This window comes from Oncorhynchus kisutch, linkage group LG13, assembly GCF_002021735.2.
Source record: "Oncorhynchus kisutch isolate 150728-3 linkage group LG13, Okis_V2, whole genome shotgun sequence".
Lineage (NCBI taxonomy): Eukaryota > Metazoa > Chordata > Actinopteri > Salmoniformes > Salmonidae > Oncorhynchus > Oncorhynchus kisutch.
Window position 1 is genome coordinate 32955500 of NC_034186.2, and position 15627 is coordinate 32971126.

A 15627-nucleotide genomic window follows, 5' to 3' on the forward strand; every position below is an offset into this window, starting at 1 on the left:
ACTATTTCTGTCTTACAATCGCACTCCACCAGGTGTAGCACTTCTCTCATCGTTTAAAAACAAGAAATGGACAGTAAGGGGGATACCTAGTCATATTTTGCGTCATCACTGTAAGCGACCGTCACTCTCAAAGCCGCTGTTTACTTCTAAGATCACTTTAGCACCGCCCTAAAAACCCGATTCAAATTCGACACAAACCTTCAAATAGGTATGTAATGACACATTATATAAACTCTTTATATTGTTTTATTTACATTTTAGAGGCGCTAAGGTGATAAGTTGGACAGATCGAGTGAAAAAAAGGCGTTTTCCCACACATCTCCTCTCCTCACAACCACGCATTAGTTTCGCTTCCCCACCCGCCATTTTTAAAAAGACCCGAAGGAGCTCATTGCCTTCTTCAAACATGCAGAAACGGGCAGCGTGGAGGTCTCGGCATGAATTCTGTTGGAAAGGGGAGAAATTGTGCTTTACATCGGTATTGACATTACAGTTGATCTGGAAGTATTACTTTTTTGGGGCGCTAAAATAAGGCCAATTGTACGGACCAAGGCGATGTACAAAAGTGAGTGAGTTTACGTTAGTCATATTATAATCTCCAGAAATATTGTCAGCACAAACTTCAAAGTAACGTTATAGTTTTAATGACCAAAGGGTCAAATGCCAACGTAAATAGGTCTGCTAGCTAGGTAACGTTACAGACAGTACTAACTTCGCTAGTTAGCATACCCGACACTGTCAACAATGAGTTTAGATAAATATAGTAAACTTCCTCTCTGGTGTAGGCTGTGTGTGTTGTGATTAAGCAATAAGGCACAAGGGGATGTGGTATATACTCCGCGTTACGTCGTGCATAAGAGCAGCTCTTAGCTGTGCGATATACCACAAATCCCCGAGGTGCCTTATTGCTATTATAAACTGGTTACCAACATAATTAGAGCAGTACAAATATATGTTTTGTCATACCAGTGGTATACGATTTGATATACCACGGCTGTCAGCCAATCAGTATTCAAGGCTCGACCCACCCAGTTTATAATCGTAGATATAGAACTGATATAAACTACAATTCCCATCATTCTAATTAAGGACCAGTCGATTTATTGATTAAATCAGCTACAGTAGCTAACTAGATAGGGATCAGTGATGGTTTAGGAAGGCCAATTTAGCTAAATGGATTTCGCATATATGCAATAAGCATTTTTTTCTATGTATTCTATTTTCAGAGTGACCTAAGGATGTCGATTGTGAAAAGTGGTTTCCTTCATCGGCAGAGTAAGTGGAGCTGTACAGCACACAAATGTCAGAAACCTGTTAGCCATGCATTATGCTTGTCATGTTTCCAACTACCAATTTAACAGGTACTAGGTGTGGTCAAGAATAAGTTTGATTTCTATAGTTGAATGTTTCTTCCTGATACTTCACTGAATTTCCTCATGGAGTTTTTCCATATCACGATGACCTCATTGCTCGTTGACTTTGGGGCTTAGACCTGTGTTTGCACTAAGTGCTACAATATTTTAATACAATTGATGCAGGCACTATTCTACGGCGGTGGAAGAGAAACTGGTTTGACCTGTGGTCTGATGGGTGGCTGGTATTCTTTGATGACCAGCACCGGCGAGATATGGAGGATGGGATCCACATGAGAGTCGACAGCATTAACGTTCGCAGTGCAACTGCATGTCAAGGTACTTGACTACATCTGTTATACTTTTATATCCTATCCTCTCAACTAGACCTAGGATAGTTTATCTGCACCAACCCATCAATCACCTGTTCCATTCACATTTTCATTGTCAATAGATCTGAACCCACCAGAGGGCAGGAGTCAAAATGCCCTGCTCCAGATAGTCTGCAGAGACGGACGGGTCATCAGCATTTGTGGAGACAGTGCAGATGATGTTTTGTAAGACAGCTCTCCCATTGTAATCAATATTACTGTGGTTAGTTGTGTCTATATTGGATAGCCTGCTGATAAGTCATGTCAATTCTTGTTTTCCCATTGTTGTTTCAGTGCATGGACCATGGCTCTCCAGGATGCCAGAGTCAGCTCTGTGAGTTTCTACTGATCTGCCAAGACCCTCAGCCTTCATATCCCAGTCTTCTTATTGACCGTGTTAGATTAGTTAATAGATTTTTTATTTTTTATTATTCACATTCAAAACATTTCATAGAGATTATCTTTATTTTAGGTGGTCGCTCATCCTCAGATTGACTTTGCGCAGAAGATTGTTGCTTCTGCCTCTCCTCTGTATTCTGAATAAGTACATGTGAGCCTGCTGCCTATCCTTTACATTTGTGAATATACTTTGAGCAGTCATTGTAGCACAGTGTCTTATGCTATTTCACTTGGAATTCTGTCTTGCCATTTACACTGAACAAAAATATGAACGCAACATGCAACAATTTTTAAGATTTTACTGAGTTACAGTTCATATAAGGAAATCTGTCAATTGAAATACATTCATTAGGCCCTGATCTATAGATTTCACATGACTGGGAATACAGATATGCATCTGTTGGTCACAGATACCTTTAAAAATGTAGAGGTGTGGATCAGAAAACCAGTCAGTATCTCGTGGGATCACCATTTGCCTCATTCAGCGTGACACATCTCCTTAGCATAAAGTTGATCAGGCTGTTGATTGGCCTGTGGAATGTTGTCCTACTCCTTAATGGCTGGATATTGGCGGGAACTGAAACACGCTGTCGTACATGTCGATCCAGAGCATCCTAAACATGCTCAATGGATGACATGTCTGGTGAATGTATATAGGCCATGGAAGAACTAGGGCATTTTCAGCTTCCAGAAATTGTTTCATGCTGAAACATGAGGTGATGACGGCAGATGAAAGGCACGACAATGGGCCTCAGGATCTCTTCACGGTATCTCTGTGCATTGAAATGGCCATCGATGAAATTAAATTGTGGTGTTTATCCGTAGCTTATGCCTGCCCATACCATAACCCCACCGCCACCATGGGGCTCTCTGTTCACATCAGCAAACCGCTCGCCCACATGACGCCATAGATGCTATCTTCCATCTGCCCAGTACAGTTGAAACCGGGGTAAATCCATGAAGAGCACACTTCTCCAGCGTGCCAGTGGCCATTGACGGTGAGCATTTTCCCACTGAAATCGGTTACGACGCCAAACTGCAGTCAGGTCAAGACCTTGGTGAGGACGACAATCACGCAGATGAGCTTTCCTGAGATGGTTTCTGCTAGTTTGTGCAGGAATTCTTCGGTTGTGCAAACCCACAGTTTCATCAACTGTCTGGGGGACTGGTCTCCGATGATCCTGCAGGTGAAGAAGCCGGATGTGGAGGTCCTGGGGTTGTGTGGTTACACATGGTCTGGGGTTGTTGGACGTTTTGCCAAATTTTCTAAAATGACATGCTAGAAACATTAACATTAAATACTCTGGTGGACATTCCTGCAGTCAGCATGCCAATTGCACGCTCCCTCAACTTCAGACATCTGTTGCATTGTGTTGTGTGACTCAACTGCACATTTTAGTGGCCTTTTGTCCCCAGCACAAGGTACACCTGTGTAATGACCATGCTGTTTAATCAGCCTCTTAATATGCTACACCTGTCAGGTTATCTTGGCAAAGGAGAAATGCTCACTAACGGGGATGTAAACACATTTCTGCTCAATTTGAGCAAAATAATCATTTTGTGCATTTTGGTACATTTCTGGGTTCTTTTATTTCTGCTCATGAAACAGGACAAACACTTGTTGTGTTTTAAAGAAATTGTTCAGTGTACTTACATTGATTTAGTGAAACCATTGTAAATCCTTAGTTTATAATACATCTATATAACATGGTGTTTGTTATATATTGTGCTTTAGGATACATGCTCTCTAGTTACGGTGGTGGTGGTGGTGGTGGTACTCTCCCATAGTGACAGGTAATTTCTGCCTTTCCAATAGGTTTATGTCCCGGACACTTATGGAGGCTATGCACCAGCTCCTCCTCATGGCACACAGATCATTTATTCAGCAGATGGGCAGCCTAATGCGGTTGTATACCCCTATCAGTACCAAGGTACGTACTGGGTGAATGCCCACTTTTAAGTCTGCAAGGTTACATTGATAATTACATTGATTTAAATGTTTCTTCATTATTTTAATGGATGTAATCTTTCAATTACTATTTTAGGAATATAGAAGTTTTCACCATTCTAACCGGAGTTCATATTTCCCACCATGGTTTGTAGGAGCATATCCTATGAGGGATCCACAAGGAATGGACCAGGTTATTGTTCACGAGCGTCAACGTGATGATGGAGGAGACGTGGCTCTCAGTATGCTCGCTGGAGCTGTGACTGGATTGGCTATTGGGTCTCTGTTTGTCTTCTAGTGTCTTCATTGGAACAGTTTACAACGATACCTATCCCTAACTGACACGCACCATTCCCACATTTTTGCAGCACTGCAGCTGCATTTCTGTAGCCATGTGACAGAGATGGAGGAGTTACATGTATGTGATGGTTGGGCTATGTTCACCTATGAGGCTTGATTGTGATGTGCCAGTAAATTACTCCTTTTGTGCCCTTACCAAAGCTTTTGATGTATATTAACGCCGTAGCGCTTTCTATTAGGCACAGTAGCTATTTTGCAGCTTGCCTTTTTTTGTTTGAAGAAACACAAATTATGTGATATTTTATGCACATCTGAAGAAAAGGTTTTGATATATTTAAACTTATTTTTATCCTTTTCAGGTCTCGCAAATGTAAATTCTTCTAACTGATGCCTCGTATAGTAGAGTGGTCATTAAGAGTGGGACTAGAGTTTTTTTTTATTGGAACATGCCTGAGCTTGTAAAATCCTGATTCTTCACTTTACACATCTGTCTTAAATCCAATGTCCTTTTGAGTCTTTTCACTCATTTTTCATCTCATTTGCATTTGAGATTTCACTTGCCTTTATTTGGTTATTGTCATTCCTTGAACATGGAAGTATATTGGATATTTTTGGAAGGGAATCTAGGATTTATACTCTAGGATTATTGCTTGGTTTTCCTATTACTTCATTGTCAGCTGTTGAACCATGTATTTTGTTTTATCTCATGTGAGAGGTGAGGAGGAGATGCATGTGTAAACTAGAGTATGCACAAACATCCAGGCTAATCTTACATTTAAAGCTGCTACAACAGAGAACTGAATGATACTCCTTGACATTTCAATTGTTTTGACTTTACGCCACTCCTAAAATCATTTTTAAATGTGTCTATTTTTCATGTTAATGATATTTATTGAGTCATTACATTATGTGCTCTTTGTTGAACTGGATATGTTAATTAGTTAACATGTGAGTGGCCTCTATTTGTCGCTGAACACATCAGCCACTGGTTTTTCACCTTTTATATTCAATTTCAAAGTCTTATTTAACTCTTACACCACCTTGTACAGACATTTGGAATACTAGATTGTGTTTCCTTTTTAGACATGAACGTTGTATACAATAATTGATAACAGATTATATTTATTTGATATCAAATGAAGTAGAGCTTTATGGGGCAAACTGCTTTCATGTAATCACAAAACCATTATACCTTACATTTCAAATGGAAAACATTTTGTTATGCAGAATTAATGCAGTGTTTATTGCTCTTTAGCGATTGTATGACATTTTAACAATTTACTTATTAAATTATTAAATCCACATGAATTCACTATGGAAACTATTTGTGAATCCTAGCAACGTCTGAGTTTCATCTTGGCTCAAGGGGAGCCGCTTGATGTCACATGGTGTTTGAAAAAGGAATCACTTTTAACCATGATATGCTCTTAACATAGTCCAAAGCAAATGAATAACAGTGCCAGTTAGTATGAAATGTAGACTACTTCATACACACATTCCATAGATTATTTAGACATTTTGGCATGACAGTGCCTTGTATGTTGGGTCTCTGGACAAACCGCTTGTCTCAACACCGTTCCCTGGTATTTCGCACCACTGTTAATATCAGAATATTACTCTCTTATACATTGTGGTCACATCCCAGTGTTTTGTGAATGACACGCTATATCAGGGGTGTCAAATCAGGGTGGGACACATTGTCTCCAATGACATCCGGAGGTACGCATTGAAAAGTGATGTATTTCTTTGCCATCAAAATGTGCAAATAAATAGTCATCTTGCCATAATTTTCACATTTTCAATGCTCTCTGACTGTCTAGCTTTCATTTTGGTGACTAGAAGGCCAGCATCCCGGAGTTGCCTCTTCACTGTTGACGTTGGTGTTTGGCAGGTACTATTTAATGAAGCTGCCAGTTGAAGACTTGTGAGGTGTCTGTTTCTCAAACTTGACACTAATGTACTTGTCCTCTTGCTCAGTTGTGCATCGGGGCCTCCCACTCCTCTTTCTATTCTGGTTAGAGCCAGTTTGCACTGTTCTGTGAAGGGAGTAGTACACAGAGCTGTACGAGATCTTCAGTTTCTTGGCAATTTCTTGCATGGAATAGCCTTATTTTCTCAGAACATGAATAGACTGACGAGTTTCAGAAGAAAGTTCTTTGTTTCTGGCCATTTTGAGCCTGTAATTGAACCCACAAATGCTGATGCTCCAGATACTCAACTAGTCTAAAGGCCAGTTTTATTGCTTCTTTAATCAGACAACAGTTTTCAGCTGTGCTAACATAATTGCAAAAGGGTTTTCTAATGATCAATTAGCCTTTTAAAATTATAAACTTGGATTAGCTAACACAACGTGCCATTGGAACACAGGAGTGATGGTTGCTGACAATGGGCCTCTGTACGCCTATGTAGGTATTCCATTTTAAAAATCCGCCATTTCCAGCTACAATAGTCATTTACAACATTAACAATGTCTACACTGTATTTCTGATCAATTTGATGTTATTTTAAATGGACAAAAAAAGTGCTTTTCTTCCAAAAACAAGAAAATTGAAAAGTGACCCTAAACTTCTCAACGGTAGTGTATTGAAATATACAACCATCCAAAGATGTGTAAAGTAAAACATCAGTAATTTCGATACAGGTAATATTTTTATTTACATATACATCAAGATTAGAACACAACTGGATACCTCTTGAACATCCCAGAAAAAAACCCTGAATATATATTTCTAGGAAACCCCACAGCCATAGATGTTAACAGTATTTTCAAAAGAAAACATAATGACCATTCTTCTTTTATGAAGAAAAATCCCTCCCTTCTCAGCATTGTTCAACGCTACACTAATCTCATACCAATAACCAGACAATATTTGTGAACAGCTCAAATGAGAATGATGGACTATACTGTAAATTGAGATTTATAGCATTTGTGTTTTTAAGTCAGAGGTTATAGAAAGAACTGTATACAATCATAAGTAAGTAACTGTCTGAATATGTGTCTCTTTCATAGGGTGTCTTTCATCGGCTTTAGTAGTAAGTGAGAGAGGATATACATTGATTCTCTTTCAAGGCACAACTTGTACAAAACATTTGAAGTGGGCAAAAATGTATGAAGTACAATTGAAGGGGTACAGGTTAAAAAAATGACCAAACATTATTGCACACTCAATTACTGATTCATCATTCAGATCAATCATTGGGTTTTATTTCATTATAACATAGCCCCACCCACCCATCCCAAAGTACTTTTACTTGCTACAGCAAAAGAATATGAATATTGTACAAAAAAAGACAATGAAAGGAAGTTGAAATCAAATTAAAGTTGCTGATATTTAATCATGATATGGTCCGCTTCAATGAGTGCTACTCCACCAACACAGAGTGAACGTTACAGACTTAGCCCTTCTTGGATACAACATGAATAAATAAATAAAAACTTAACTAGGTCCTAGTCCTAGTTAAGGTCCTAACACCATACAGTACAACAAAACCTGCAATCCTCATATCTTGCCAAGTCATAGATGTACTTCAAGGAGTAAAGGCCTTTTGGAGGAGTTGCTGTAATGCACCATGACATGCATTGTTAGTTTGATAACATCAAGGCAAAAACAGACACTTTAGTGTTTTAAAGCATAAACTATGAATACATTGCTTGAAGCCATATTCTTTGAGACCATCACCATCTTAAACATTAGTCAACCTTATCTGGCTTCGTAAAAAAATGAAAAAAGTAATGTACTATGGGTATGTATTCGCAGAATAAGCAAACAAATCAACATACATGAAACCCCTTTGTAACTTGGAGAGAAAGTAGAGTAGTAAATACAAGCCTGAGAACCAGTGGAGGAAAAGGACAAAAGAAAGGAAAGTTGGGTTTGCATTATCTGGTTGAGTGTTAGCCTTCCTGACCAAAGTCCTCTGTGAACTTCTTGAGTTTATCCAAGTCCTGCTCGTTCACGGTTGGCTTGGTGTTGTGCAGTGACCTCAGCATATCAGCCTGTAAACAGCACATCACAAAGGTCAATTAGTAGGGCTGGGACGATACCAGTATCTCAATATTTTAGCAAAAATGAAAATGCGAAGCAGATCAAACAATCTTTGTTTGGATATTAAAAACCTGCTGTATGTAAAATAGTGTGATATAGCTTGGAACATAACTAAAATGTGACTCTGGATGACAACATAATGATGTTTGTTCCCAACATCGGCGCTGTTTTCCCCCCCCAAAATTACATCCGCTTCATGTTTTGTTTCCTTGCCACGATACTAACGAGAATCGCGATACAGGTATCATCCCAGTCCAATCAGTTAGCATCACATACTTGTTCCCTCATATTTAAAAAAATATATGTTTTTGGGGTTCTTCTCACCATGCAAACAACAGGCTCCATGAGTTTCTCCCCATTAACATCCATCCAGGTCATCTCTATGGCGTCTGGATCTCCTGGTGAGCATGGGGTCAGGAGGTCGTCTACCACGAGGTCGGGATGGTTCCATGACGATCCTTGGACCTGGGTGTATGCAGGAGAAGACATGGACGGAACTGGATTTGTGATTACTGACGTTTCATTGACAGAGCATTCAATGCTTCCTTCAAAACTATTAGATGCTGAAAATTAAATCAATTAAGATTTGCTGCACCTAGTTGAGCCCCGCCTTTGTTGAATGTCACTTACCCGTTTGAAGTGAGTGGCCGACTGCACTTTCCTGACTGGCTGCATGAGGGCGTCCCTCACGATGACGCTGATGTCAGCTCCAGAGTAGCCTTCTGTCTTCTTACCAAGGGTCACATAGTCTGATTCAATGAGCTCACTGGGGGTGGAGCCTAGATGTAGCTTGAACATGAAGGAGCGGGCGTGCTCCTCAGGCAGAGGGATGTAGATCCGCTTCTCAAACCTGAGGCACAGTAACCTGACAGCTGTGATATCTGATACGGGAATGACATATGGTGATGCAGCAAGTGACAGGAGGGAATCTCATTCTTTAGTTCTAATCTTTAACAATCTGTCTAATAAGAGTCAATGGGTAAATATCCAAGGAATAATACATCTTTACAATAAGATAAAGGACTTGAGATCATCAAAAGATAAATATACACAGACCTTCTCCTAATAGCAGAGTCCAATGTCCAGGGGATGTTTGTGGCTCCTAGAACCAGGACTCCATCATTGTCATTTCCAACACCTGGGAGAAGAGAGAGAAAACGCTTTAAAATAGACAGCTGGTCCAGTCAAATGGAAAGCCAAGAAATGTGTAGTTTAGTTGTTTTGGTGATACCTTAGAAAGAAAAAGGTTCAGTGCTAAACGACACAGTGGACGAAGCAGTTGTGTCAATACTCAAGGTACAAGGTAAACAGGATCTGAGGCCAAGCTTTGCGTAAACTCTCACCCTGCATCTGGACCAGGAACTCAGTCTTGATGCGGCGGGCTGCTTCACTCTCGTTCTCACTCCTGGAGCCACACAGAGAGTCTATCTCATCGATGAAGATGATGGAGGGCTTGTTCTCCCTGGCTAGGCTAAATAGATTCTTCACCAACCTGATGACAGAAAGAGTGGCGGCAAGTAAATAGGAGACCAATGGATGGTGTGGGAGAAGAATGAAGAGGAGGATAGAGATGGGTATGTATGAGCAATATCCTTCAAATACTATTTTGATTTGATTGCATAGCCCATCCTCTTTGCCCCATCACTCACTTTTCACTTTCCCCCAGCCACTTTGACACCAGGTCAGATGAGGAGATAGAGAAGAAGGTAGAGTTGTTGGCTTCTGTGGCCACAGCCTTGGCCAGGTAAGACTTTCCTGTACCAGGAGGGCCAAAGAGCAAGATCCCTCTCCATGGAGTCCGCTTTCCTGGACACCAAAGACAAACATACTCATGTATTCTTTAATTACATGACTTCTATAGTTAATACTATCCAAGACTAAAACTATTTACTCTTCAGATGCATTGCTGCAAGTCACAATACATGTGTTATTATCTAGAATGTTATGTGTTGATTGAATTACATAATCCATACCTGTGAAGAGGTGAGGAAATTTGATGGGCAAGATGACAGCTTCTTTAAGGGCCTCTTTTGCACCCTCAAGCCCAGCTACGTCACTCCACTTGATGTTTGGCTTTTCCATGACGATGGCACCTGTAAGACATATAGTAGATAGATAGAAGTGGGTGAAATGTAGTACGACGTATATACATTTTTTTCATACAAATCAAATGCAGATTCAGTGTCAAAAGGCAACATCAAAGCTTGTATGAGCCTCACAAAAAATGCTGAAAAGGGAAGTAGCTGATGCTATAACTCACCCGAGAGTTGATTTTGGAACTTCTTTTTCTCTGGGTCACCTTCACCTTCATCACTCTCATTCCTGCAAAAGAAAAAGCAAAGTCGTTTTGACCTCACTGTACTGATAAGGAGGCCACACAAAAATTATATAAACAGTCCAAAAGACTAAAGAATCAGAACCAAATGAAGGATTGGTGAGGATTATAACGCATCTCAGGATTCATTATGCTCACTTAGGGCTGTTGTGGTGACCATAGTACCGCCACATTGGCAATCATGAGTCATGACCGCAGTAAATCTCCTTTTATGACTCTGCACGTTTTTTGGTAGTACTCAACTTGCTAACTACACCGTATATACAACATTTGGGATTTGGCTATTTGGACCACACCCGTTGCTGACAGGTATATCAAATTGAGCACACCGCCATGCAATCTCCATAGACAAACATTGGCAGTAGAATGGCCTTACTGAAGAGCTCAATGACTTTCAACGTGGCACCGTCATAGGATGCCACCTTTCCAACAAGCTAGTTTGTCAATTTCTGCCCTGCTAGAGCTGCCCCAGTCAACTGTAAGTGCTGTTATTGTGAAGTGGAAACGTCTAAGACCAACAACGCCTCAGCCGCGAAGTGGTAGGCCACACAAGCTCATACAATGGGAACGCCGAGTGATGAAGCGTTTAACGTGTAAAAATCGCATGTCCAAACTGCCTCTGGGAAAAAAAACATCAGCACAATAACTGTTCGTCAGGAGCTTCATGAAATGGGCTTCCATGGCCACACACAAGCCTATGACCACCATGCGCAATGCCAAGCGTCGGCTGGAGTGGTGTAAAGCTCGCCGCCATTGGACTCTGGAGCAGTGGAAACGCATTCTCTTGAGTGATGAATCATGCTTCACCATCTGGCAGTCCGACAGATGAATCTGGGTTTGGCGGACGCCAAGAGAACACTACCTGCCCCAATAATTAGTGCCAACTTTAAAGTTTGGTGTAGGAGGACTAATGGTCTGGGGTTGTTTTTCATGGTTCGGGCTAGGTCCCAGTTGAGGGAAATCTTAATGCTACAGTATACAATGACATTCTAGATGATTCTGTGCTTCCAACTTTGTGGCAACAGTTTGGGGAAGGCCCTTTCCTGTTTCAGCATGACAATGCCTCCGTGCATAAAGCGAGGTCCATACAGAAATGGTTTGTCAAAATCAGTGTGGAAGAACTTGACTGGCCTGCAGAGCCCTGACCTCAACCCCATCGAAAAACTTCGGGATGAATTGGTACGCCGACTGCCCACCAGGCCTAATCACCCAACATTAGTGCCCGATCTGGCTGAATGGAAGCAAGTCCCCGCAGCAATTTTCCAACATCTAGTAGAAACCCTTCCCAGAAGAGTAGAGGCTGTTATAGTAGCAAATGAATGCCCATGATTTTGGAATGAGATGTTCGACAAGCAGGTGTCCACATACTTCAAACAGGGGTTGATGCGTGGAGTGAAATAACTGTTCTCTTATTTCCCAGTTGCTCATATCAAGCACATGCTCCATTATAAAACCAAAGTAGCCTACAAAACGAACCGTTGGGAAAGCGTGCGGCCTATGTTCGCCATGTCTTTTTCCCTTTTTCTGCCCATTTAAAAATGTGCCATTCTAAATCAAACCTAGTTTTACATATTAGTAAAGACAAGATTACATTGTAGGCCAGTAGACCAAGTCATATTATGTTCTTCTGAAATACATGTACTTCATATCATATTGTTTCTTTAAACCTGACTAAAATAAATAATGGATTTATTGTATATTAAGTTGATTTATTAAACTTTTTTTTTTTTAAGTAGATGTTACAAAAGCACACATCTGTGACTTGTATGCATGGAGGCCTGGAAATGCTAATCCTATGTTAATTAACGGCCAATTACCGTGAGACCGGCAGACTTTTGCACGACAATAACCGGCTGACATAATTTCATGACCACCACAGCCCTATTCACCCTTTGTCATCAGACCCAGACTCTTTGACAGGCTTGGCTGGAGGAGCCTTCTCCTTCTTCTTAAGGTATTCCTTCAGCTTCTCTGCTCGGTCCAGGTACTCTGCACACTTTGCCCTGATGCTTTGCTTGGCCTTGTCTCCCTGGGCCTCATCTATAGGAAAAGGAAATGGACCACAGGTTGTCATATCACATTATGCCCCAAGTCACCTCACACGTCGGGCATTTAATGTGAAAGTGAAAAAACTTTTAAAACAGTTTCTTTAAGAAATTATTTATGTTTACCCAGAGGTCCTCCTGTGGTCATTCCAAGTTCATTCCAAACTTTAAGATCAAAGGTGAACACATACACTCACCGGCCAGTTTATTAGGTTCACCACCCCATTCACAAAAATGGTTTGCTCCTACAGACATTGATTGTTGTGGCTTTCTATATAAAGCAGGCAGACATGCATTGAGGCATTCAGTTAGTTTGATTGAATGTTAGAATGGGAAAAACTGGGCCTCCCGGGTGGCGCAGTACTAGCTGTGCCAGAGACTCTGGGTTCGCGCCCAGGCTCTGTCACAGCTGGCCGCGACCGGGAGGTCCGTGGGGCGACGCGCAATCGTCCGGGTTAGGGAGGGTTTGGCCGGTAGGGATATCCTTATCTCATCACGCACTAGCGACTCCTGTGGCGGGCCGTCCGCAGTGCACACTAACCAGGTCGCCAGGTGCACGGTGCTTCCTCCAACACATTGGTGCAGCTGGCTTCCGGGTTGGATGCGCGCTGTGTTAATAAGCAGTGCGGCTTGGTTGGATTGTGTTTCGGAGGACGCATGGCTTTCGACCTTCGTCTCTCCCGTGCCCGTACGGGAGTTGTAGCGATGAGACAAGATAGTAACTACTAACAATTGGATACCACGAAATCGGGGAGAAAAGGGGGTAAAATTTTAATAAAAAGAATGGGCAAAACTAGTGATCTAAGGAACTTTCAGCATGGTGTTATCGGTGTATGATCATCGGTGTTAGGCGTGCCGGACCCAGCATTTCAGAAACGACTGCCCTGCTGGGCTTTTCACGCACGACAGTGCGGGTTAACCGAGAATAGTGCGACAAACAGAAAACATCCAGTGGCAGTCCTGTGGGCTAAAACAGCTTGTTGATGAGAGAGGTTGAAGGAGAATGGCAAGAATTGTGCAAGCTAACAGGAGGGCCACAAACAGACAAATAACAGCACAGTGCAAAAGTGGTGTGCAGTCTCTGGCGGCATCTCGGAACGCACAACTCGTCAATCTTTGTCACGGATGGGCCATTGCAGCAGACCACCACAGAGGGTTCCACTCCTACCAGCTAAAAACAAGAAGAAGCGTATCCAGTGGGCACGTGATCACCAACACGACAATTGAGTAGTGGAAAAACACTGCTTGAAACATGACATCACGTTCAGTTTACTTGAGTGGCCTGCACATTCCCCAGATGTCAACCCAATAGAGCATCTTTGAGATTAGATGGAATGGGCTGCTCGCAGCATGAATGTATCCATCTAGACCGAGTCGGACACCCCTTTGCCTCCAAAACAGCCTGAATTATTCGGGGAATTCTACAAGGTGTCGGAAATGTTCCACAGGGATGTTGGTCCATGGTGACGCAAAGTCCAATCTGCAGCAACTGCATGATGCCGTCGTGTCAGCATGGATCAACATTCTTGTGGAACATTTCCAACACCTTGTAGAATTACCTGAAGAATTCAGGCTGTTCTGAAGGCAAAGGGGGGGTCCGACCCAATACTAGATGGGTGTACCTAATAAACTGGCATGTGAGTGTATATTACCAAATTAAAGTGAATAGAATAACAATGTATGTGGATGTTCTGTGTTTGCAGTGTATTTCTCAAATTAAGACGTATATCTAAGTTCCACTTGCTGTTTACAAGACAACTCACACTTCACAACATGAAGGAAGTACTGAATAGAATGCTGGTACAACCGGAGAGCTTCCTCATAGTTTTTAGCTTTGTCCTCCTCTGCAGCCTTGCTTGCAAGATCTATGGCTTTCTGTAACACAATGCATGGGCAATGTTATAGAAGAGCCATAACAAAAGAGGGAAGGCCATTAGCATGACATCTTGTTCTGCCAGATATCATCACTGTCATTTGGTGAAGTTTATTTTAGAAAGGTATGTCAAAATGAAATTAGTAAATAATGAAACATTTCTCATATACCCGCGTCAAGAGTCATATTTACTAGACAAATCTAAGGATTAACGCCATCCGAAACAACAGTAGACTTGAATACAGTGTTAGCTAGCAAGCCTAGCTTGCTGGCTAATTTCGTTTGTTGTTGTCCGTGGCTGGACACTCACTCACCTGTAAATTGTTATTAGCCATGGTTGCTGGATACGTACAATTGCCAAAATAAAACTTTACTCTAGTCTCAATAGATCAACGTACAATTAGCTACAACACGACGTTATTAGCTCTGGTTAGTGTTTTGTTATCATTTTGGTGAAATCTTCAATTGTTCGGAATCTCTTCCGCATCAAGATGTCGAGTGTCACTTCCGCCTATGGATGTACACGTGACAGCAACAGAAAGGAGACGAGTAAAGCTTTTTCTGACCCTTTACTGTCAATTTCATGCGGTCAATTTCACAGCCTATTTTTGTCTATACTTTGAAATTCTGATTAACAAACCATAAACATGTATGTGCATTGTATATGCTAGAAATAAGGTTACAAAGATCAGACAGATTTGCAAGGATTCTGTTTCTTGGTGAGTACAGTAAATTAAAACATGTTTAGAATCACACATGTTTAGCAATGTGATTGCGGGTGTAGCGAAATTCTTGTGTTTCTAGCTTCAACCGTGCAAAAATATCTAACAATACACACAAATCAAAGTAAAGGAATTAAGAATATGCACTGTCAGAGCAGCATAGACTAAGATACAGTAGAATATAATACAGTATATACAAATGAGATGGGTAATGCAAAATATGTAAACATTATTAA

General features: G+C 41.3%; 2 protein-coding genes across 5 annotated transcripts; one reads left to right on the top strand and one right to left on the bottom strand.

Moving 5' to 3' along the window:
• Positions 1-36: 36 nt before the first annotated feature.
• Positions 37-5678, top strand: LOC109902591 (pleckstrin homology domain-containing family B member 2-like). Of its 2 annotated transcripts, none has more exons than XM_020499068.2 (7): positions 37-208; positions 1227-1275; positions 1539-1691; positions 1807-1909; positions 2018-2057; positions 3939-4053; positions 4226-5678. In XM_020499068.2, the coding sequence occupies exons 2-7, from the start codon at positions 1239-1241 to the stop codon at positions 4366-4368; spliced, it is 591 nt and encodes a 196-aa protein (XP_020354657.1). In that variant the 5' UTR covers positions 37-208; positions 1227-1238; the 3' UTR covers positions 4369-5678. The 2 variants fall into 2 exon arrangements, with proteins under 2 accessions (XP_020354657.1, XP_020354658.1); XM_020499069.2 differs by having other exon boundaries at positions 41-565.
• A 1322-nt stretch (positions 5679-7000) lies between these two features.
• On the bottom strand, positions 7001-15205 carry LOC109902587 (vacuolar protein sorting-associated protein 4B). Of its 3 annotated transcripts, none has more exons than XM_031786043.1 (11): positions 14984-15205; positions 14560-14671; positions 12641-13967; positions 10677-10738; positions 10390-10509; positions 10066-10222; positions 9760-9908; positions 9473-9554; positions 9047-9266; positions 8741-8881; positions 7001-8367 (listed from the first exon to the last, which is right to left on the bottom strand). In XM_031786043.1, exons 3-11 carry the CDS (start codon positions 12823-12825, stop codon positions 8266-8268), a joined length of 1218 nt encoding a protein of 405 aa, XP_031641903.1. In that variant the 5' UTR covers positions 12826-13967; positions 14560-14671; positions 14984-15205; the 3' UTR covers positions 7001-8265. The 3 variants fall into 3 exon arrangements, with proteins under 3 accessions (XP_031641903.1, XP_020354646.1, XP_020354647.1); XM_020499057.2 differs by having other exon boundaries at positions 12641-12791; positions 14984-15191; XM_020499058.2 differs by lacking the exons at positions 14560-14671; positions 14984-15205 and having other exon boundaries at positions 12641-12791; positions 12923-13163.
• Positions 15206-15627: the final 422 nt, after the last annotated feature.